This window comes from Nelusetta ayraudi, unplaced genomic scaffold (genome assembly GCF_046127955.1).
Source record: "Nelusetta ayraudi isolate G7.1 ecotype Tasmania unplaced genomic scaffold, CSIRO-AGI_Nayr_v1 ptg000060l, whole genome shotgun sequence".
In the NCBI taxonomy this organism is placed as follows: Eukaryota; Metazoa; Chordata; class Actinopteri; order Tetraodontiformes; family Monacanthidae; genus Nelusetta; species Nelusetta ayraudi.
In genome coordinates this window covers 5,970,001-5,993,543 of record NW_027466110.1, presented here as the reverse complement: position 1 = coordinate 5,993,543, position 23,543 = coordinate 5,970,001, and the positions used below count along the sequence as shown (strand labels likewise).

The 23,543-nt window shown below is 46.6% G+C and overlaps 3 protein-coding genes across 5 annotated transcripts in view; 1 reads left to right on the top strand and 2 right to left on the bottom strand.

The window, feature by feature from the left end:
- Window positions 1-5,058: 5,058 nt before the first annotated feature.
- cunh3orf38 (chromosome unknown C3orf38 homolog) lies at window positions 5,059-7,153 on the bottom strand. Its single transcript, XM_076040279.1, has 4 exons — window positions 6,882-7,153; window positions 6,478-6,653; window positions 6,142-6,347; window positions 5,059-5,801 (listed from the first exon to the last, which is right to left on the bottom strand). The coding sequence occupies exons 1-4, from the start codon at window positions 7,006-7,008 to the stop codon at window positions 5,447-5,449; spliced, it is 864 nt and encodes a 287-aa protein (XP_075896394.1). The 5' UTR covers window positions 7,009-7,153; the 3' UTR covers window positions 5,059-5,446.
- Window positions 7,154-7,368: 215 nt separating this feature from the next.
- Window positions 7,369-15,693, top strand: LOC142897743 (uncharacterized). 2 transcript variants are annotated; one of them, XM_076040277.1, is made up of 11 exons: window positions 7,370-7,567; window positions 8,462-8,701; window positions 8,814-8,931; window positions 9,749-9,901; window positions 10,006-10,200; window positions 10,999-11,072; window positions 11,186-11,383; window positions 12,204-12,341; window positions 12,517-12,606; window positions 12,725-12,868; window positions 13,019-15,693. In XM_076040277.1, the coding sequence occupies exons 2-11, from the start codon at window positions 8,462-8,464 to the stop codon at window positions 13,145-13,147; spliced, it is 1,479 nt and encodes a 492-aa protein (XP_075896392.1). In that variant the 5' UTR covers window positions 7,370-7,567; the 3' UTR covers window positions 13,148-15,693. The 2 variants fall into 2 exon arrangements, with proteins under 2 accessions (XP_075896393.1, XP_075896392.1); XM_076040278.1 differs by lacking the exons at window positions 9,749-9,901; window positions 10,006-10,200 and having other exon boundaries at window positions 7,369-7,567.
- The window catches only part of LOC142897742 (uncharacterized), a 9,307-nt gene continuing 1,164 nt past the window's right edge, over window positions 15,401-23,543 (bottom strand). The window contains exons 3-11 of one of the 2 annotated variants that reach the window (XM_076040274.1): window positions 23,231-23,312; window positions 22,971-23,106; window positions 22,340-22,542; window positions 22,104-22,240; window positions 21,880-22,021; window positions 21,419-21,703; window positions 20,121-21,320; window positions 19,022-19,845; window positions 15,401-18,538 (exon numbers count right to left, since the gene is read on the bottom strand). In XM_076040274.1, the coding sequence (XP_075896389.1) occupies window positions 17,497-18,538; window positions 19,022-19,845; window positions 20,121-21,320; window positions 21,419-21,703; window positions 21,880-22,021; window positions 22,104-22,240; window positions 22,340-22,542; window positions 22,971-23,106; window positions 23,231-23,312 (4,051 nt within the window). In that variant the 3' untranslated portion in view covers window positions 15,401-17,496. The remainder of the gene's footprint in view (window positions 18,539-19,021; window positions 19,846-20,120; window positions 21,321-21,418; window positions 21,704-21,879; window positions 22,022-22,103; window positions 22,241-22,339; window positions 22,543-22,970; window positions 23,107-23,230; window positions 23,313-23,543) is intronic. The other variant, XM_076040275.1, reaches the window with a different exon arrangement.

Sequence of the window (23,543 nt, the reverse complement as noted above, 5' to 3'; positions counted from 1 at the left end):
GGGCCGGCCGATGACACAGTGGGCTTGTCTCGCATCCACGCAGATGATCACAGGAAACTGTTGACATGAAACTAATGAGCGTGAACACATGCGAGCGTTGACTCGCTTTAAAAAGAGGTGGGGGGGGGACTCACAGGGCAAAGTGGACGGTGACACGGCAGCAAAACAAGGATGACAAAAAAAGATTTAGTTTGAGGTTACAGAGGTAAGAACTGTGACGCTCGCCAAAAATATGTCACCGTGCGGGAGCAGTCATCGTTCCGCAGTTCACTCCCCCTCCCCCTCGTCCTCGACCGTAATCGCGCCATTGTGTGGGTGAGATGAAGAAATCAGTTTAACGAATGGTGACGGTTTCGCAGCACAAAAAAAACAAACAAATGCAAGGTTGCGTCTGGACAAATATGCATTCATGCTTGTACGTGTATGTCGGGGGGGGGTGTATGTGTGTGTGCGTGTCGATCTAAAAGCAGCTACTGTGGCAGCGGCTTCCCGGGGAATTGAAATTAATGAGTGTAATCAGAAGCAAACAGCGAGCCAGGCAAGGGCAATTAATACAAGCAGGGCCGAGCCGAGATGCCGAGCCGAGGAGATGGAGGATTAAGATGTAGCCACTGACAAAACTCGGCAGCTTTTTCCACACATACACACACACACACACACACACGTAGCAGATGTCCGTGTGTGTGTGTGTGTATGTGTGTGTGTGTGTGTGTGTGTGTGTGTGCGGAGGCGCTGGGATCCTGGCATGGACGAACATCCACCATGCGGCCACTCGGTCAGCGCGGCCCAATACGAGCTGACAACCTCCTGGCAGCCTCCTGATAACGCCATCTCCTCTGTTTTGCCCGGGGAGCCGAGGAAGGGCCCTTGTAGGGGCCCCGCGCTGCATACGAAAGGGGTCCGGGCGCGAGAAAGCAGCACACTGGTGCTTTTATGTGCCGGTGGAGGGAGGGAGAGGGGAAGGGAGGGAGACGGAACAGCGTGAAGAGATAAAGATGGAGAGGAGAGTCGTTGTTTGCCAGCTCGGCTAGAGTGCATCATTCAGTTGGAGGGATTCTCTCCTCGTTGTTGTTGTGTTTGAACGGTGTAGTGTAGCTTCTCCTCTTCTGTCCGCCTTGTTTGATTGAGACATCCCTTGGCTGCATGAATTCCTTTTAAAACATACACATTTTTCAGTTGAGTATAAATAAATAAAGACATTGGCTCCAGCTGTCTCCGGAAAGGCTTCTGCTTCTTGCTAAACTGAAGCATCACCACCCAGGATCGCAGTCTCCGGTTTCAAGTTACCGCTGTTTACGCCAGACAATCACACATGTGTAAGGATACGCCGGCGGGTCGATGGTGATGTGCGGCGGCCCGCCTCGGCGGTCCAGACCAATTTGTGCTGAAACTGTATCTGTGACGTCAGCCGGCAGAGCGCCGCGAGAGAGACGGATATGCTGGGAGCGTGTGAGAGATGTTTTGTTGCATGAAATAAAAGGGAGAGGGGGCTTGGAGGTCGTCAGGTCGAACACACACGAGGCGAAACCTGATTCTGCTGACGCAACGATATCGACGAAACGCGCTCTGTCTCTGGTGGAATGCGTTTAAAATGCAAATCTCAGTGCTGTGGATGAATCTTGAGTGGATGTGAGTGGAGGAGACGCCACACAGCAGCTGCCCGATGAGGAAACTGCACAAAAATGCAGAACGGTCGTCATTTCGGGGCGACTGCAGGACACTTTGAGGCACTTTTACAGATGATGGCTCGTCATCCGAGAGGACGGATTAGCGAGTGGCAAACAAAGGGCGCTCGGCCGCGCGTCTTTATGATGGATGCTTTTACGATCCGGGACCCGTCAGACGGCACTTTGGCGCTGAGGGGAAGTGATTAAGAGCCACGGTTGCTGTTTTTGTTGATGCTGTTTGAGACAGAGGCGTCACCATCACGACTGGCGGAGGCGTTTTGTCACAGTGCAAAAGTTTCAAAAGAAATTTGTTTTTCTTTTATTTTGCAACATGATCCCTGTGCCTAATTAGAAGCTATAAAACAGGTTTTCTAGTGCAAGAAATGTTGAGTAAAAGAGGTTGTGGAACTACGATGGTAGTTAATATGTGAGAAGCTGATCAGGACTGAAGGTAAGATAGAACATGCTCTGCTCACACAAGTTGAAGAAGGTGTTTAAAGGGGTTAAAAATCAACACTCCTTTCAAACCATTTAAGTTTTTGCACCAATTAAAAATACAGCAACTATGCCGTCAGTCGACTGCAGAAGGTGAAGTTGTAAATCCAGCGGCACTCGTGGGCTGTGGCTGTGAGGACGACACCTCAGACTCAACCTCCACAGGTTGTGTGACTGTTGCTGTGAGGCTGCTTTATGAAACACTGCTGGGTTGGAGGGCATGTCTTTAAAGGAAAGAGAGGAAAAAAGACATGGCAACTCCATCAAACTTTGATGGAATCCTCCTTTCATATGTTTTGTCAACAGGAGAAATATAATTTGACTGCTGATCGATTCTCTTTGCTTTTTCATAAATCCTGAACTTTATTGTCCGGGGAGCGTCGACAACGTGGGGGGTGTTGAGTTGAAGCCGTCGCCAAACACCTTCGATAAATTACTGACACCTCAATAACTGTGTGAAATATGAGCTGCCGCTGCTGCTGCTGCGGTGCCTTGCGAGAGGCAACAGTTAAACTCGTCTCTCTTTCAGAACGCCATTACTTTAATGGAGGACGATTCCTGCTGAGAGAATTTACAGTTTTTCAGGCTGGAGAGAAACTGCCCGGTAACATCAGCTCACACTCATCTTACTTTGAGGTATTGATGAGTTTCCTCACATAATGCTGCTAAAAGGATCCCCCTCCCACCCACCCCACTTCTCCTCCACTCTTCTTCTGGCCTGTGATCAACGTCTTTCCCCCTCTGTGATGTAGCTTGTCTGCCCTCTTCTGGCCTCCTGCTGTCAGGAGGTCACGTCGCCGCAATTCATCACTGACAGTCCAGACAATTAACATATTGATTTTTCTATAAATACATGTCAATCTAAAATATATTAAGAGGGGGAAAGGCCCACAGGGGCTTTAACAAAAATAAATAGTTCCCCCAGGGCCTCCGTGTTAGAGACGCAGTGGCAAGAGAAATGCATGATTTAAGCTACATACAGTCAGTAGGAATTACAGTTATGTGTTTCATTCTCTAATAATAAGCATTCATATTGGTATGAAGGGCTGATTTGGAAGGAAGCAGGCATATTGCCTTATTATAAGTCTCAAGTATCCCATAACTATTTGTTCAATTGCTGGTTTGTTTTTGCCTTGACATCACATCTTGGAAAATAAAAGATGCAAAATGAAGTCGGCTACAGTATAATATACAATGCACTTCTTACTACAAGATATTTCCCCTAAATCTTGCACACTCTGAGAGCTACTTTTATTGGTATACTAAAACAAACCAAAACAAAATAAAAAAAACAACACCCACACTTTCATGTCTCGGTAAAGCAGTCGCACTCTGACGACATTGAGGAATTTCTTCAGCATGAAGCATTTTCATAAAGTCATCCCTAACAACTAATGAGTCACTTTCCAAGAGTCACTTTCCAAAATCCATCACAACCATAGAAATGAAAAAAGGAAAAAGAAAAAAAGCTGGATTAACAATTAAAGCTGCAGCCTTGAGGGTCCACCGCCATTAGGCCGATTCCAGAGATCTAAGATTTAGCATGTTCCTTTATAGGAAACACACTTTGCCATTAAGAGCGAAGGCAACGAGAGGGGGACTCTGAGAGTCGCAACAGACGCCACTTCAGCGTGCGTCAGAGCCGCGCTCGTGGCCAGACCGCTTATTAAAACGCTGGAGAAGCCAAGTGCCATAAAGGCAGGAGGGCGAGCAGCTTGTTATTATTCTTTCTGAGAGGTGAACAGGCTGAGATCAATGGCTGCAGCGGTTTCCCCTCCACCGCAGCTATGTCCCAGTAAAGCGCACGGGGGCCGAGCAGCTTCGACCCACACGGTCGCACGTATTAACTATTCCAGGGGCCCTTTGAAAGCAGCTGCCAAGAATAATTTCCCACATGTAAAAGTACCCAGCGCAGCCACAGAGCCATGCTAACATAATCTGTGCCCAGGATGAGTGAGCATCAGTGGAAAAACAAAATAAAAAAATATTTTTAAATCTAATAATTCGAATGCAAGAAACTGTAACACATATGACTGTGTTTAGATTTGTTTTTATTTTCACTCTGGTGAAGACTGTTTGGTAGTGGATCATCACAGCTTGACTCTTGTTACGAGCCAGGACGGATCATTCAACTCTTCTCCTCCTGCCCTCTTTACTGCCACCCTGTGGTATTTGTCTTGGCGTGCATATAGGCCAGAGTCATTTGAAGCCGTTTCCAGAAGACTGGATCCATTAGAGCATCAGCAGATCAAGTTCCGTTTTTGACGTGGAAAAGAAAACAGAAGTGTCAGATGTAATGATTTTTTTTGTAACGTGAATGTGCTTCTTCGAATCTGAGGCGCCATGACCACCCAGGTACTGAAGGCTGGTGGCTGGTTGAAAATAATGCTTCTGCTCGGGTGTGAAAATTGGCATTTCATGGGCTGTTTGAAATGGCAGAAATATCAGCCTCAATGATCCAAAAAATACAAGATTAGTTTTAAAAGGTGTCTACATTTTTGACAAGCTTACCAACCACCTTGGATTTACAGTTGCCTTAATGACACAAATGCCCCCAAAAAAGATGTTGAAGTTGCAAAAAATGTTGAATTCTATAACTGCAGCTATTAAGAAACATTTAGAGGACGGCTGCACAAACATAGAAAGACATTGTTTGACTGAAGTCAATTTTCTAATATAAAATAAATATGTATATAAAAAAAAATTAAATATCAATAATGGGCGTAAAAAATTCAAGTCAAATATATCATCCGAAAAGAAGTGAACCAATTTGGCAGTTGTACTAAATACAGTTAATAGTTAAATTGCCAGAACAGTTGTACAATTGTACCCTTCAAAAAAAAATCAAAAATCAAATGAACCCATGGTTTTCAAAGAACACATATGTACACAACTGTTCAAATTAAATTTTAATATAAATAACTCTCACATATTTACAAGGAAACATCCATTTGCTCCAGTGATCTTTACAGAAGGCACCAAATACAAGAATCAAAGTGTGGTTTTGGATGAAGCTGAATTAAAAAAACGTATTATTCCATACAGTTTGCAGAGACCTTTCTTAATGTTTCTGTTTCACGTCACTTTCATTGAACGCCAGGTGAAGACATGATTGTGACCAACCACATTCGGCAAAACAACAGTAAACGTGCATTAAGAAAGGGATCACTGCCAAATGAGGAGGTCAGATCCACAAACCTTGTGGCCAGGAGACCTGCTTGTGCCGGTTCAATCCAAACATGTCAACACAAAATGTCCATGATGTCAATAAAACAGACATGTCATCAACTGCAGAGAAGCTGCAATTCACCTGCACTGTAACCCAAAGAAGGCGCCGATGTCACCGGACCTTTGAGTGCATTCCGTTCTTTAATCCTCAGGTCGACATTCTTGATCTTCCAGCTGTTGTCCATCATCGATGACCTGATGAGACCAAACATCTGTTCAAAAAGGCCCAAACAGGTTTCGTCCCTGTGGATGGTCCCGGCCACTGCCACCAGCATCAGGCCGTGCGGGGAAAGCAGAGCCTTCAGGCCCTGTTCTTCCAGGTTGGGACTGAATAGGAGCCGCTCTTCCCGGGTCAGCGCCAGGAGACGAAGGTTCACAAGCTCGGCTCCCTCAAACTCCTCCGTCTCGGCACTGACAGCAGCCAAAGAGGAGAGATGGAACTCAGTCCAGTCTTTCCAGTTCAGGGTCTTGAAGCATCAGACCTCAGTTTTAACACTGGAATTGTTTTTTTCAAGGTGATGATAGCATCTCGAAATAATGGAACATTCGTGCAAAGCTGTCATTTTCTTTTAAAATATGAGAATATAAATGGACAGTCACCCTTTCTCGACATCTTAGACAATAAAACACTGTATAAAAAGGATGCACAGTCGTGAGGATGAACACATGGTCAAACAAGACAAGAGGGTCAGCCTTTGAGACTAATTAAGGCTTTAAAACAACCAGAACATGTCAAGGGAAGACGGTGTACCTGTGGTAGAGGCGGAGCCTGGCGTCTGGCCAGAAGTGTTGCGCCCCCCAGCCCTGAGGTTGCTGACCCAGCGACAGGTTCTGGCTGTTTAAAAGTTGGAAGAACCACTGGCAAAACTGCCTCCCAAACACCAGCGGGTCGAAGCTCGCCTCGGCCTTCCCATCTGTGGACAGTGTCTGTCTCTCCTCTCCTCCACTGACTGCAGCCTGAGAATAAATGGTGCTTCTTTTTTTCTTCTTTTTTTAACCCTCAAATGAGAACATCTCAAAGAAATCCACCTTTAGTGACAAATAAAATCACTAAAAAACAAACAAAAAAAACCCCACTGCCTCTTACCTTCCCAGACGACCAGAACTCCAGCGTTCTTCTCACCAGCTGATGCTTCTCAATGTTAGGGGGCATCGCAAGACCCTCGTTGGCCAAATACTTGAATATGAGGTCACGTTGAACCTTCTTCCTTCTAAGCAGCTCCTCGGCATTTTTAGAGAAGGTCAGGATGGTTTCCAAAGCCTCTGGATGGACAGATGCATACATAGGTTGCATAGAAGCGTATTGAATGTCAACCCCATCGTTGCCAGTTGCTAACTTATTTTGACCCGTTCAAATCTACCGTTTTGTGAGCATCGAAGCCTACCATCCCATTCATTTACGAATGCCACACCTAAATTCATAATCGCCGAGGTAAAAACGAAACTCATGATGGCCACGTCCACCAATTTATTCAGTTATGGCGGACTTACCCACATCGTTCTCCACCGCTATCAGTTTATTTGTGACAGTATCGCAAAGTGACAGCAAGTCGCTTTTTTGCAGTGACTGAAGAAGTTTTGTACATCCAACGCGCTCTACTCCCGAAAGTCCCTGCATTTTCCCTTAACAGAAGATTCTTGCGCCAATCGTGTCCTACCAAGAAACTGTACGTACCGAAACAAGTAGCGATCGACGAACGTTCCTGGAGAAGTCCCATGGTTTGCGGAGCCTTCGCGGTCTCTCTGTCCATGTAAGAATTACGGCAACCTGCACATAAAACACGCGAAAGCTTTGGAAAGTCGTGTGGATAATGATCTCAGGACATATATAGTGATAAATATTAACAGTATTTGGTGTTTTATCAATATTCATTTTTTTTGCGTTTTTAAAATTGTTATCTGTGTGTGTGTGTGGCATAATGAACGGATTTAAAGTTTTACAGTTTACGAGGGTTTTTGAAGGCAGCATCCACAGGACAGCGATCTCTGCCAAAGCAGCTAGCCTGCGCAGAGATGATGTACTGTCGCTGCAGCTGTCTAGTTTACCTGCGACACTCGCGGTCTCTCGGCGGCCGTTACTCTTGGCAAATTTACATGAATTATCATATGTAACAATCGCGACACAGGAGAATTAATACTTTTATTTGTCCTTTTTTAATCGCGGAAGTCGCTAAAAGGTAACGTAACACTGTGAGCTAACAACAACATTAGTACCCAGTAGTAGTAGTGTGGAGAAGGGTTAAAAACTGTGTAGTAAAGCGATTACATGTATTGTGTTAACGATATTCTCAGTAACGGGTACCGGTCATGAACTAAGATAGAATTGTTCAATTATCGTAACACAACGTAATGTTGTTGTTTTTTTTGGTTTTTTTTTTGTTGTAGTTTTAAAAACATGGAATGAAGTGAGGTTACATTTGATTTTCTGTAATCAGTGCGCTTGCTCAATAATAACAGTTACTTCCGGAAAACATTTTTATCGCTCACATGATTTAACAGAATAATTGCACCTTTCACTCCCTGATGAAATCTTCTAGGTCAAGTGAACAAACAGTCCCTCACAGAGAGATTTCTTGGCATGCCGATTGTCTTATTTGTACTTTGAACTGGAGTGAAATGAACGAGGAAGCCATTGGTTAATATACTGAGTGACACTGTCCTCTTACAACACACCGATACTGCTTAAACTGTCTGGCAGGAAGTTACCTGGCACTACCCTGCCAGTTACTAAATACAGTGGCTTACACTGCTCACGGAACTAATGTTGACGAGTTTACTTCACTCATTTTGTTTTGGAAGTGTGGACTCATTAATGAAACTGGGGATTTTAAATGCTATAAAATCACCAGATATACCTCACGTACTTGCACTGTGTGTCTTTCTGTATTTCTATATTTGAAAAGGTGAGTTTTTCCTGGCCACCGTCGCACTTTACTCGCTCTGGGCGCCCAGTTGCTTTTTCCTTTGACTGTACAAAGTGCTTTGAGACGCCTTTGGCTGTGATCCAGCGTTTTACAAATAAAAGTTGATTGATTAAATGGCATTTCTGTTCTGACTGACGCCTCTTCCAGATGGGGGAGTGCGAGCGGAGTCCTTTGGGCCGGGTGACCGTCTACTCCATCCAGGGCTGTCCACACTGCATGCAGGCCAAGGCCACCTTGGGCACTCTGGGGATACCGGTGTTCGAGGTTGATGTGGGGAAGCATCCGGAGCTGAGGGCCAGGGTGAAGGAGCTGACGGGGCGCAGCACAGTCCCTCAGATCTTTTTCAACAGCGTTCACGTCGGGGGCAATGATGACCTCCAGAAAATGGTAAGAAAAACCCTGCTGGTTCACGTCATTATGTTCACATGCAGTTCATAAAGCTTGTGTGTGTGCGTGCGTGCGTGTGTGTGTGTGTGTGTGTGTGTCTTCATGCACGCAGGCTCCTGAGGAACGGCAGAGGTTGGTGAAGCTTGTTCAGGAAGAACCTCTTCCAGCAGACGCACCACCCTTACCTGACGAGAACCAATCAGACGACACTGCCGGCGACACTGATGGAGGTGAGAAGTGATTTGGGCCAATTTAAAAAAAAAAAAAAAACGTTTGAACAACTTTTGTTGCTTCTACATGAAGGAACAATTGGCTCATTATATTGTGGTTTATGGTCAAGTTAATAATTAACAAGGAAGTTCCCTATAGTCAATATGCTGAATTAAAAAAAAAAAAAGCAGGCTGGTTTGGCAGTAAGGAAGCTAGACTGACTGGACTGACAAGTGTTTATTTTGGTCAGGACACTTTCAGTGCTGTTTGTTGATGGGGGAGACAAAGAGGCAAAAAAAAAAGTTGAATTATTACCAACAGTTTGACTTTATTTATTTTTGTTTGTTTGTTTTCTGGAGCGAAATGTGTCAAGCTGTGCAGTGACGGAACTAAGCCAAAGAGAAAATCTGATGAAAGCACAACAATCACTCTGAAGGAAATGGAAATAATTAGTTTACAGTTGCCACTTTGCGCATGGTTCTCACTGGACAGACTATTTGTGATGCTGATGGACTTTGAGGTGTGTACAGGACAAAGTGTCACAATTTCCTGGCAACGAGCAGTTATCTCTATCGAGGGAGGAAACAGCATTCCGGTTTGTTGAAGCTGATTGTTTTCTTTGTCATAATTTCCGTTAAAGACAGCAAGGCCATGCAAGTTCACCTCAATGTGTTTCTGTATCACACGTGCCGGATCAAACTGGATGTAAATCTTCTTCCTGCCACTCACACACAAACCAGGAAGAGTTGTGGGTGAGATCCTGACTGTGTGTGTATGTGACTTGGTGCCTCACCCTCCTCCTCCTCCCCTTCCTCCCCCTCCACCTCTTCCTCGCAGGGTTTGAGTGTGAGAAGGATGAGTTGGCCGAGCTGGTAGAGAAGCTCAAACACGCTGGTGTGGTGGGCAGTCATAGGAAGGGCCTGACCGTGCACAAAAAGAGCTTCTCAGGTGCTCAGCTGCTCGAGTGGCTGCAGAGAGAGAAGGGCATGGGTGAGTAAGGACGGCAGCAGGATGGAGAAACGGGCGACGCCGGCGATCAGACATGTTGAGTGTGTGTGTGTGTGTGCGTGTGTGTGTGTGTGTGTGTGCGCCAGCCAGGGCCGATGCCTTTAAAACCGGCCAGGCGCTGCTGCAGAAGAAGTTCATGGTGTGCGTGCACGACTGCGGCAAGCAGGACGGCAGTTTTGACGATGGCAAAGACACTCTGGAGTCGCTGTTCAGGCTGCTGGAGGACGACCCTCATTCCGCCCTCAATGCGGGACAGACGGCCGCCTGCAGCCCCATCGAGGGTAGGTCACGGCCGGGAACCGTGGCTCCGCCGGCTCTGCTGCGCTCTGAGATCTCTCCTCCTCCTCCTCCTCCTCTTCCTCCTCTTTCTGGCTTTGGTGCTGGGGCAGTCGATGCTCCTCAGAGTGCAGTCGTGCTTGTGTGTGTGCTGTTGGCCGGCTCTGCGGTTTCTAAAAGCGGCTTAAGGGTTCATGATATGCTTTGTAATAAGCACCAATTGCTGTTGGTCTCTTAACTGCCTGGAAATTTTAAGTGCCAGTGTCAGGACAAAGTTGCAACTCATAATGAGCTCAGCTTTGCCAATTATTAATAATTAAACTCAACTGAAAATAAAAGGTCCAAAATCATAATCATTTTTTTATTTATTTTATTTTTTTTTACATTTTTATTTTTCACCCAGGACTCCAGTTGCAGCATGATTTGGATTGTTTAAGGGAAAATATGTCACAGTATATGACTGATGCCCTTATTTCCCTGGCGGCTGCTCCGCCCTCCCGCAGGCTCCGGCTCCTCTTTCCACTCTCACACGCCTCCTTTCTCAGGTTTCTGCCCAGTGTGTCGCCTTGCACAGCTCTGTGTTACTAACTAAATGTTGTCAGCGCCCCCGGAGGCTAACAAGCTGTTACACGCCACGTTGCGCAGAGGTTATTCTAATCAGCGCTTTGGTGCCGCCGCTGGATGCGCTGTGATTTAGCTGCGACGCTCCGCTGGCACAGGTCATGTTTTGTTAGTGGTTTGTTTGATTTGATTTCACCGCACTGTTGTCACCCCCCGCTCTCTTCCCGCTGTGTCTTTTTCAGCTGCCAGTCTCTCGCTGCTTTTACGGGAAATGATCCTCAAGTTGTTCTCGGAGCACCTGTCTGCTGACGGCAAGGTAACGTCCTGGCGAACCAAACAACCAAACAGATGAACCAAAATCAAAACAGTCTGCCTGATTAGACTGTTTGTGTGTGCTCATGTTTTTTTTTTTTTTTGCTCCCTCACCAGTCTGTAGACTACAAAGGCATGTCGAAGAACCCCAACTTTGAGCGCTACTGCGAGCTGGCCATCCAGCTGCAGCGGGTGGAGCTGCTGTCGCTGAGCCGCGAGGAGAAGCTGGCCTTCTTCATCAACATCTACAACGCCCTGGTCATCCACGGCTACCTGCGGATGGGGGCCCCCACCAACATGTGGCAGAGATACAGAGTGAGTCGGGTGCAGCTGCACCCTGAAAGTGTGACAGTTATTATTGCCCCGAGCGCTCGTAATCACCTCACAACTACGTTCCACACGACCCCTCTGGAGAGCTGTTAAGACGTCGTAAACTAGCAGCTGCATTTCCTACATTGACTTTCTGTGCAACTGTGATGCATCAGTGGAAAATATGGACTTTTCCTGCAGTTTATGAAACCCGTTTACAAAGAAACGCCGCTATTGTGCATCGATTACAGTCGTGTTTGTGAAGTGTTGGTTCTCAGGTCCCTAGTGGTCCATGGTGGAATTGTAAGCGGTCGGTAAAATGTGTTTAAACAGGTTCTATGACCTTAACTGAGGTGGGATCGTTCTACTCAGTTGTGAAAGAGACCTTTGATTTTATTGGAAAACCAAACTGTTGAGAAATTCGTCATGATCTGTGGAAACAGTGAAGGGAGTCAGTCAGATGTAATCCCTCCAGTCCAAGGCCTTAAGGCTGCTGGTGCAGCAACGGCACCTCACTCTTTTAGATGTTTAAGTAAACTCTTGTGGAAAAAAATATACTGTATTTTCCACAAAGAAAACACATTATTGGCATTCGTCGGCCCACTTCTGATAAAAACACCACCAGAGCTTCAAGGCCCCTTTTGCAGGTTTTTATGAGAAGGTTGCTCACCTTCTGCTTTAAACACATTTAAAAGGCACAGAGTGGTTTCACAATACTAAGAAATTAATTAATATTTGAGTAAAACCAGTTTTTTCATTTAGTTCCTAGAGCTGAATAGGTTTAAATTCTATTAAATTCTTCTTTTTTTCATGTCCTGTGGTCCAGTTCTTCAACTACGTGAGCTACCTGATTGGAGGAGAGGTTTTTACGCTGCAGGACATTGAGAACGGCGTGCTGAGGGGGAACAGGAAAGGCATCGCGCAGCTTCTCAGACCCTTCTCCAAAACCGACCCTCGGCTTCAGGTAGGCACACGTCGTGTGTGTGTGTGTGTGTGTGTGTGTGTGTGTGTGTGTGTGTGTGTGTGTGTGTGTGTGTGTGTGTGTGTGGCCTTCAGCAAAACACACAAGAACGAGCAGAAAGTGTTTCTGTCAACTCTCTGGTGTTGCATTCACTGTCATGTACCCTGTTGTCCACTAGGTGGCTCTCCCCGATGCCGAGCCCCTCATCCACTTTGCCCTGAACTGTGGAGCCAAGGGGTGCCCTCCCATTAAAACATACACGCCGAAGGTGAGCAGACACTCAATCTAGTACAGCAGGAGTCGTTCCTGTTTAACTGAATTTGTGAAGATTAATTCTAATTCAAGCCAACAGTGTAAACAACCTCGATTCTATTTCCACGTCGCAGGACATCGACAGCCAGCTGCGCACGGCGGCCGAGGCCTTCCTGGAGAACGACGACGCCTGCGTGGTGGATTCTGGGAAGAGAGAAGTGCGGCTCAGCCAGATCTTCAAGTGGTACAAGGCCGACTTTGGAGGCACCGATGAGAAGGTGGTTACTTCAAGTTTATTCTTAAGCAGCGACTCGTGTCGAATGTTCAAACCCTCGTCATCAAGTTCATCCAGCTTAGCGCAGCGTCATGTCAAACAGCAAAAGGAAGTAAAAGTAGTCCTTTAACATCTCCGTGTCCCTGTCCACCAGCTGCTGAACTGGGTGCTGGATCACATGGGCGACTCTCCCAAGAAGACCAGCCTGCAGGGCGTCATCTCCGCCGGCAAGACCAAAATCAGCTTCCTCCCGTACGACTGGAACACCAACAGCTCCCACTGAACTGGAGCCGCCGCTCCCACAGACTCTTTTTGAATCTGTGCACTTTTCCTCTTCGGCTACGATCAAAAAAACAAATGCAGTTGAGCGTTCGACAAGCACGCAAGCATCTTTTTTTTTTTCCCCAATGCAAAACAAACCGGGGCTGGTTTGTAGTGAAACACAGCAGGGAGCCTCGTTCTAGCGTCAAGCTCCCATGGTTAAGCGCCTATACTGAAAGTCTTTTACGGTACATGGTTTTAGTCATTTCTAGTAGTTACTGGCTGCATGATAAACAGGCCCGTTATGCAATTTAGGTGCACTCTCCTACCTTCCTGGTTACGATTCCCCTTAGCGTCTAAAGATCTCAGCTTCCTCAGCGTCTCAGGAGTTTCTCATTCCCAGTCAGCCGTGAGGCTGAGTATCGCGCAGACCCGTCAAGCCATATCAAAACTGGACGAGGACACAGAAAAAGAAATTCTCATCCAACCTGCTCGCCTCTGTTTTTAACTGGAACGCCTAAAAACAAAGCGAGACGTCAGGGATAAAAAGTAGGTAGTAAGTGACTGCAATCAGTCTTTGGGTTCATAAAAATATCTTCCATCATATTTTACCAATAGGTGTGTAACGAGGATAAAGCTGTATCAAATATCACGGTATCAGTAAAAGTTCCACAGTATGACAGTAATTTCAATGACATTTTTTTCCCCGCACGTTTTACAATGTGCAGCGTAAAATTGAAACCGTTAAAAAAAAAATCTGAAATTTGTGTATTGGTTACAAAGCGTCTGCAAGTTTACGTCACTTTGCGGCATTCGCTGCTTTTCGACCTGTGTAAGTGATAACTTGAGTGCACACTGTGGAAATAAGTCGGTGTTGTCCTCTGGGAAACTTTTCCGTAAGCGTAAAACAGTCTTTTCCAGTGGAGATCTCCCTAAGGGCTAAGAAGCTTCATAAAAAAAATACAAACAAAATATATTCTTAGGAAATGCGATCATTCAAAATGATATTTTTTTGTACTCGGAAGCTTTCTGAACACAAGCGCAGGTCAGGTGCTGCTCCTGTCACCCACAGAGGTTCCCACTTGATTTAATTCCGCTGTCTAACTGGAACTTGGACGTGGGGGAGGGGCATTATTAGTCACTTGCACTTTTGCATGTTGACTTCTGGGGTGTTTTTTTGTTCCTCTTCCGGTTCGTAACCACGCTTTTCAATCCAGGTCTTCCACTTTTGACAAGACAAGTGCTTTTAAGTAAAAGATATCGGAATATTGTAAAATATTGAGAGAGAGAAAAAAAAAGAATAATAATGAGAAATGCTTCAACTCGGGATGCACTGGGACACTTTGCATGCTTAGCATTAGTTTTAACTTCAGTTGGGGCATGTATTTTGTGGACTCTTGATAGATTATTGATCTGCTTTCTTTTCCTTTAGATATTTAGTTTTTTCAAGCTCTTTCTAAGTGTAGCAGTTAGGGTCTGATCTGGTTTAACTGTCTTTTCTGCAAGAATATTGAATTGGTCTGCATCCATTTTTATCTACATTTTGAAGACGACGCCCGTTTCATCTGGCCTTAAAACTTTAATATATTGAACTGTGTGATTAATACGGTATGACGTTAACTGTTGGTTCCCTCTTTAATTCAAGGATTTGCTTATCTCAGGTCAAATGTCAATGTGAGCGCAAAAAAACGAGGGCCCCCGGATTCTCACAGCATTTTTACTGTGGCCAAAACTATGTTGTCCAAAAAAAAACAAAAACAAGCTTCTAATTTTGATTTTGTTGTATTTTGTCTCACGTACAATGTTGAAAATCACAATTCACGTAAAAGTAGGAAAAAAGAAAAATGGAGATAAATGATTATTTATCTTAGATTGTTGTCACTCTGTATGTTCTCACTGTTGATGTCGACGGAGCCCCACGCCGTTGGAAACGATGAGTTTGCTTGATGCCACGTGTTGCATGTTGGGACTTTTCCAAATGATGTCAGCTCTTTTCTGCAAGACATCGTTTGTTGCACATTTGTAGCTGTCACTTTCTTTGTCTTTGTGCTGTGAGAAGAACCAAAGCGAACACTGTAGTTAGCATGTTGCTGAAACTGAACCTGCAGCATGAGGTAGTGGACAATTTTGAAGTGCGTATGCCAGCCTGCAGGAGGAACGCTGTCAACCCTTAAGCCGGACCTTCACATGATTTAAATATATTATTTTGCATAATTTAGTAAATAGTGCATGTTATGTATCAGACACACGCTTTTGTTCTGAACCCTCCATGTGATTTTATTTATTTTTTCCCAATTGCATTCGGGAGTTGAAATACGCCGAAGAAATGAGTCTTTATTTGCAATATTGATGATCTTCATCAGTAGTTTCTCATCTATCAGGTAAATGTGATGCAGCTATTTCAAAGGAAACAGAAATTATTCTATTTTCCTCTCTACTGGACTTAACAATGAAGCAATATGTTCATTAAAATATGCAATGCTTGATTAAAAAAATAAAATATGCTATAAACCCGTCTTTTACTATATTGCTATAAGCAAATAAACAAATAAATAAAAATCCAAATCACTTGTAGTTTGATTTGTTTATGCAAACAAGGTCAGCAGTGATTTTTGTGTTTTTTTTTATTTTTTTTATTAAAAATAGATAAGAAATCCTTAACACTTTAAGAAAAACAGACTATAAACATTTATACATATAAATAAAACCATTTGTGTGCACTTTTATAAAAAGACACATCCAGAGAAAACAATCTCAACCCTATGTACATGATTAACAAAATGAAATACATGGAGATCAAGAGAAGCAATTATTGGCACTCATAAATCCAGCAACTTCTTTTGTTTGTACAGACAGACAGACAGCAGACGGTGTAAAAGGCTGTTGTGGATAGTGTGGCGATGGTTCGACTGAAAACCATCCATCCATCCATTGAACAGGCAACCTGCAACTCACAAAGGGCAGCGAAACGTTTGACTGAACAAACCCACCGGTCTTCCCGTTGACAGAAACCAGTGATTCATGTTGGAAGACGAAGGTGTTGTAACACTGAGCACCTATCTGAACTGTTCAAATGTTTCTGTTGAAATGTTTTAATATAATAATCACCGAGTTCAAGAAAACACTCATCGAGTTGCATGGCACAACGCAGTACATAGGATGGGATGGTAGTAACATACGTAGAAAAAGCGCCAGCAGGTGGAAATATTGTAATATAATAATGCTGACGACAAAAACTTGCAATGCAATTCGAACCACAAAGAGCAGGTTGTGAATTGCAGCTCCTTTAAAAATTTTTTCCCTCTGATGCATTTTGTACTTAAAAGGCCCAGTGTGTGACAAGTTATACAGGGATCTACCGGCACAACATGGAATAGAAGAAATAAAAATGTCTTAGTAACATAATCAAACAGTAACATTTGTTGCATTAAGGCCATGAGGCTGTACATGGTAATAACACTGGTGTTTACAACATGCTCTCCTACCATAAGATGCCCACTGTGTCTAACGACGCACTGGGTCCTTAAGGTTTTATGTAACGTGATGAACGTCGGGTGAAACACACTGACTGACCCACACAACCCCATTAATGAGTTTACATGATACTGCAGGCTGGAAGCGGGGATGGATGCATGACCACAGACTACAGCCCATTCATTTGCAGATGCTGCTGTGCCCGGTTATGACTGTGCATCACCGGCTGGGTGCAAAGGTACATTTCTAAATGCTTTCTTGTGTTTTTACAACTAGTGTTTCCAGGAAGGATGAGTAGATATCTAATTACAGGGGCAGAAAACACACAAATTGATAATGATTCTCAGTATGACACTGTGGCCCCTCTGTGCATCTTCCATCCTGACATTTTTGGTTTTTTACATTGGAGTTTTGGTTAATGTTAGAAAAGACTGCGTCCCATTAATTAGTACCCATTTCCTCCGATGCTTCTCTAAGTTAAGCACACTTACAAAAAAAAACAACATATACATGCCAGAATGTAAGTGGGAGTACTTTAAAGTACTGTTTACCTTATGGACATTTGAGAAAAAAGGAAGAAAAAATAAATATTTCTGCTTGCGCACAAGATCTGTGGTGCATGTTGAGCCAACTGGGGCTCCAGCGAGCACAAAAAAATTCAGGTGCTTAAAAAAAAAAAAGAAAAGAAAAGAAAAAAAGCTTCTTTTCAATATCACATTATCTCTTAACTCTTATTGCTTTGCACGCCTTTGAGGCTAAAAGCAGTTTTCCAGTGTTCCCTCCTTGTGTTGCGGCGTTCTGCTCGTTTCCACCACTGCAGGGCCTCTTCAAGTAAAATTCAACCTTACGATGACAAAACAAAAAAGAAACACGATTCCTAACTTTTGACTAACTTGACTAACTGTCGTCGTCGGAGTCGAAGCCGAAGAGGGCGGAGCAGGTGTTGAGCGCCCGGTGCTTCTCCAGCTCCTCGCCGCTGCTGAAGGAGGAGAGACACTTGTCGCAGCGAGTCCTCGTCTTGTGCTCGGGGGCCGAGCCGCCGCCAGCGCCGCCCTGCGGCTGGTTCTCGCCGCCCGTCCTGCTGTTCCTGTAGACGGGCCTGGCGGGCGGCGCCTCCTCCTTGGCCCTGCGCTTGCGCATGGAGAGCACCGACTCGTTCAGGTAGGTGGAGGGCGGCGGGCGGATGAAGGGGGCCTTGACGAAGGGGGCGTAGGCGGGGTCTTCGGGCTTGAAGCTCTTGTGCTCGGCGATGTGCGGCTCCCCCAGCGTCTTCTGGACGCCCTCCGCCATGGTGCTCATCTCGTCGTTGTGGTCGTGGACGTCGATGGCGTCCACCGACAGGATTCTCGGGTGCCTCTTGACCGCTGGCGAAGGGGGGGCGGGAGTGGGAGGAGTCTGGGGGGGCGGCGGAGGAGGGGGAGGGGGGCGGGACGTCTGGCTCCCGCCGGCGTCCTCGGATCCGTTGACGGCAGCCGAGGGATCCGGGGAGCCGCCCTGCCGTTCGCTTTCACTCCCGGGTTTGGAGTCGGCGCTGCACCCAAACGCCTCACGCCACTCCGTCGTCGTCGTCGTCGCCGCCTTCCGGCTCTGCAGCCACACCTCCTCCACCTTCACCTTCTGCTTCCACGGCGCCTCGGCGCTCGGCGTCTTCTGCTTGCCCAGGCGGCCCAGCTCGTCGCGCTGCGGCGTGGGGATGTAGTGGCGCCACTCGTGGTCGTAGGCGTGGGTCAGGTTGGGGAAGAGGCGGTCGCACTCGGGGAAGTGGCAGCGGGCCTGCAGCGGCTGGTGGACCCGCAAGTGATCCCGCAGGCCCTGCGGCGAGGCGAAGCGCTCGGCGCAGCCCGCGTGGTAGCAGAAGTGCTGCAGCGGCTCGCTGTGCAGCTTCATGTGGTCCAGGTAGTGCGGCAGGAACTGGATCTGCCTGGTGGAGGGACACCTGCTGGCCGGGGGAGAGAATAGAGGAACGGGGACAAATCCACGAGACGGATTGCATCGGGAATGTCAGAGGAATATTTGTGATGTGTGCAACAGACAAATATGTGAATTTCACTTTTTTAGATGTAAAAAAAAGACAAATTTCTAATTAAATAATGTCTACAACATTATCTTGTAACAATGTTTGAAAATGTTTCCCAGCACATTTATCGAGTAAGTTACTCGATAAATGTGAGAGGTCATTCATCAATGACCAGTTAAAGGTTTCATTTGTCTATTTGCTTTTCAATGTCTGATGTTTATTTAGTCACGCACATTATTTTGGTGTTTTGTTTTGTTTGACTTGTTTAATTACGTTGTAATAATGTGTTTCTGCACCATAATAAACAAAGAGAAACAGAAACTCTCAAGGCAATGAGCTCCGACCGCCTCCCTACATATTTGTTATAACAGCGCCCCCTCGTGTCCAACTGTGTAACCGTCTTACCCGATGCAGAGGGAGCACTTGTGCTTGCTCCAGACGAACAGCTTCTCCAGCGCCTTCTCCTCTTTCAGGTGGAACTTGATGATGTGTTTCAAGATGGGGCCGCTGATCTTCTGGAAGACTCGGTCGCAGGACTCGACAGGACACAGGAAGAAGACCAAGTCGCCGGCGCCGCCGTTCTCCGCCCCCTCGCCTCGCCCTTCCCCCTCCGCGACGGAGAGATCTCGGATGATCACCTGGCTGTCGGTGATGACGACCTGCTCGTTGGTGAAGTTCACCGCCGCGGCCATGTCCACCACGGACTCCTTGCCCTTCTGCAGAATCGCCATCTTTTTGATGAGGATGCGAAGGTTCTTGACGATGCGCTCGTCCCTGTCCAGCACCGGCTTCTTCTTAGTCTTCACCAGCTTCGGTCTGGTCTTGTCTTTGGCGGTGGCGGTGGTGGTGGTGGTGGTGGCGTCAGTGTCAGCGGTGGTGGTGTCAGTGTCGGTGGGTTCTGGGGTTTGACTTTCCTCCTGAGCTTGGTTGTCCAACTCGTGTCCTTCTCCATTGGCGATGCCCGGCCCCTCATCGGTGGTGGTTTCTTTACGCTTGGCCATTTCGTTGATGTGCTCCAGGATGTGGTTTTTGGCAAAAGAGAGCTGCTTGAAGAGCTTCCTACACAGGATGCACCTCATTTTCCCGCCCTTCAGGTGCGACAGGGCGTGCCGCATCACGTTCAAGCCTTTGTAGACTTTGCGGCAGGACTGGCAGTGGAAAATCAAGTGTGCGTATTTCTGCGTGCGGAGCGCTTTGTCCTTCCACGTTCTTTTGCCAAATGACCGCAGCTGGAGGGGAAGCAGTAGAAGTCGATCTTAGGATCTTAGTTTGGCATCATGATAATATTCCATTAAATAAAGACAAGAGAATTTCATGTCCTCGCAGCTCCACTACTCCTAATTCCAACAGACAACAACTGTGTTGGCCAGCATGGAACATTTAAATGCAATTTAAAATGCAATGTCTATAACATTATAAAAGCAAATGTTGCGCGACTTGAAAAGAGATAAAGAGAAACTAGAAAATCCTCAAGTTTACATGTAAAGTCTTGTAAAGGACTGACCTCCAAGCTGGGCGAGTCGACCTCCTCGGTGGGCGGCGGCTCCTCCTCTCCTTCGCCGCTGAGCTCGTTGGAATCCGCCGGTTGGGCGGCTCCCTCCCCGTCCTCGCCGTCAGGCTTCTTCGCTCTCATGCAGTAGTTGTGAAAGCGCTCCAGCAGACAGCTGAGCAGTTCCTGAGGGGGTCCATCGAGCTCTAGGTCAGCTTCGGCAGTCGAAGCTGCAGCAGCAGCAGCATCAGCATCAGAAGCAGCAGCAACAGCAGCAGCAGCAGCAGCGGGTCGAGGCTCCCCAGCCGGACCTTCGCTGTTGGGCTGCGTTTGAGCGTCCGCTGATCCCTGCTGATCAGCGACGCAGTCAGCCAGTTCCTCCAGCCCGTCGTCCCTCTCAACGCGTTCTGTCTGGTGCACATGGTTGTTTTCTGGGTCAAACACATCTGGCTTTATGTCCCCCGAGTCAGTCGCAGCCTCCAAGCCCGACTCCTTCTCCTCCTCCTCCTCCTCCTCCTCCTCCGTGAGGACCAGCTCATTATCGGGGTAGGAGTATTCAAGTTTGGCCAAAGGCTTCCGTCCCCGTTTCTTCACTATCTTCTCACTGCGGCCTGTGTCCTGCTCCAGCGTCAGAAGACCCTGCAACCACCTCCTCTTCCTCCCCTTCCTCTTGAGGATCTGGCTCTTAACGCGGCGGGACAAGTATTCCCTCTTGCGGTTCAGGGGCAGCTTGACCGAAGCAGACGCGTTTTCCTTGTTGCTCTGGTTGTATCTCAGTGAATACGAAGGCTTGTTGCCAGCGGCGGTGGATCCCAAATTGAAAGTAATCTCCGGGTCGTCGCCAAACTCATCGTCGGACTTGGATTTCTTCCTCCTTCCCAATCTTCTCCTCCACTTTCTCCTCTTCCGAGGGGCATCATTTACAAGGGGGGAGCTCTCCTCAGTGTCTCTGGCCACACTCGGCTCCTCCGCTAAGTCCTCTTTGGCTCCAGCAGCAGCAGCAGGGCACTGGCAGGAATTAAAAGAATTAACGCACGAGGCGTTTAAACACTGTTTGGCGACAACCTCTTCGCCTTGCTCATTCTCCTCGTCCTCCTTCATATCGCTCAGAACGGCGGCCTCCATGACCTTGTCGCTCATTAACTCCAAGCAATGAGTCCTGAGGTTCAGCAGGTTCCAGAACTCGGGGTCAAAACACAGACGTTCCTTGAGCATCTGAAAAACAAAGAGGTAGTAAAATGTAAGAGAGAATCCACCAACAACAGGAATGAGCCTGGCATTTCATTCACTCCCATTTTCACCCCCCCACCAACCTGCAGAATGTGGAAGCGCACGTTAGGCCGGACGGGGCTGTTGTGCGGATGCGACTCCTGGTCGGGGTGCGTGTAGAGCAGGCAGACAGTTTTGTAGGCCTCCAGGCTGCGTTCCTGGAAGAAGACCAGCAGGGCACACGCTCTGCAAATCTCCAGGTCGTGAGGCAGCAGGTAGGCTATGGTCTTGCAAACCAACGAGCGGGTCGTGATGTCGTCCTGCATGTCGCACAGCTGCAGGGCTCTGGTGCAAAGCTCCACACACACATGGACTCCATCACCCCCGAGCTGTCAACAAAAGAAGAAATAGACAAATGATTAAAAGGAAGATGAAATGGTACGAAAGAGGAAGTCAATTTATGAAGTCACAGATAAGTTTGACGGTTGTGTGAAACTTCCACATTGGGCCTTTATCTGAATTGTCGATTGTGTCAAGATATCAATGTAGCACGATAAGACTGCACCTCGGTGGTGACAAGTTTGATGAAGGGGAAGATGGCTCTGACGTTGGTGGCACCCGAAGCCAACTGCAAACACTCCTCCAAGAAGTCTCGTCGGCAGGGATGAGCCCTCAGGTGCAACCTGCTCCAGATGAACACGAGGTCCCTGCAGGGAGACAAGTTAGAGGCCATAATGGCAAAATTGGTCGCAAACTAATCTTGCAATCCAGCATGGCAGTGATTCTCACCAGATGTAGTACATGTCTCCGTTGAGCAGCTGCTGAGTGAGAAACGCTTTGCACAGCGACAGCAACAGCTCGTCTTTCTCAATACATTCTGTGTTGCATATGATCTCTACGGCGTCACGGCCGTCAATCTCTGCCATCTGAGAGGGAGGAGAGCAATTTGTGTTGACTCACTTTCTTATGTCTGTCTTTTAAATACGTGTTGGCACTGTTTGGGCACATTCCTTTGACCCTCCTACCTCTTTGTGAAGAGGCTCGTGCAGCGAGGCCTTGCACAGGCAGGTCAGGTAGGCCTGGTGGAAGTACAGATGTTTTCCCGCTTCGCAGTTCTCCAAGCAGATTTTAGCCAAGGCTTTGGCCTCTTGCAGTCGTTCACAGGCTTGAAGGTAGCGAACTCTGAGCTCAAAGAACTCTGGCAACTCAGTACTCAAGTAGTCCTTCACTGTTAAGGGACAGAAATGCATCAGCCTCATAATGACCTATGTATATGCATGACTCTGTTATCACAACGTTAACAACAGTAAACATTACACACATTACTTAGGAAAAAGATTGATTTCATTTGCAAACAATGCTCGTATCAAACACTTGTTCGCTTGATTTGCTTATGCAAGGAACATTTTCCTGCCTGCTTGATGGAGTCTTGCTGAATTTGATGTACAAAAGATACTTTGCTGTCTTTAAGAATGCATTCACAATGGTGGTATGTGTTTCACTACAGTCATAGTGCAAAGCTTTTATCTGACAGCCTGCCAGTGAAGCTGCGTGTGACTGTGGGAGAGAAAGTCTGAGTCAGCCTGTCACACTGCATTCACGTAGTCTCCTCAGTGTGTATGACACATCAGCTGTTTAACGCGTTGGGGAGCGCACCCTCGTTTAACGGCAGGTCTGCATCCTTCAGGATTCCCTGCAGCACCGGATTTTCCCACGGCCCGCCTGCTTTGATGATCTGCTTCACATGCCGCAGGTAGACGTTCCTGTGTCGCAGAAGCTGAGAGTGACACTCCTGCAAAGACAGTGGAATAGCTGCGTCATTCAGTCTGGCATTGCTAAGCTATTTAACACAAGTGACACTGATGACATTTTAATAACAGTGGCTGATGCTGAAGACGGTTGGTTATTGTTGTCACCTGAAAGGAACTGAGGATGTCTTTCAAAGGCTTTTCCACAAATTCTTCTTTGCTAAAAAATAGCATCAGTTCAAAGAAGCTCCTGCAAGCATAATGACAGCAATACAGATGTAAGGAAGACATATGAGCAGATCTGTTTTTCTTTCACAAAGAATATCGACTGAGGTTAGACGTTTCAAAAATACAAATGAAATGATTGTGTTGCTCTTAAACACTTGTTTCAACATCAACACTGAACAATGCATTTTAGCACAATCCAACGATAACAAAATGGCAACAATATCAACACCTAGAATTGAACAGGATATGCAAG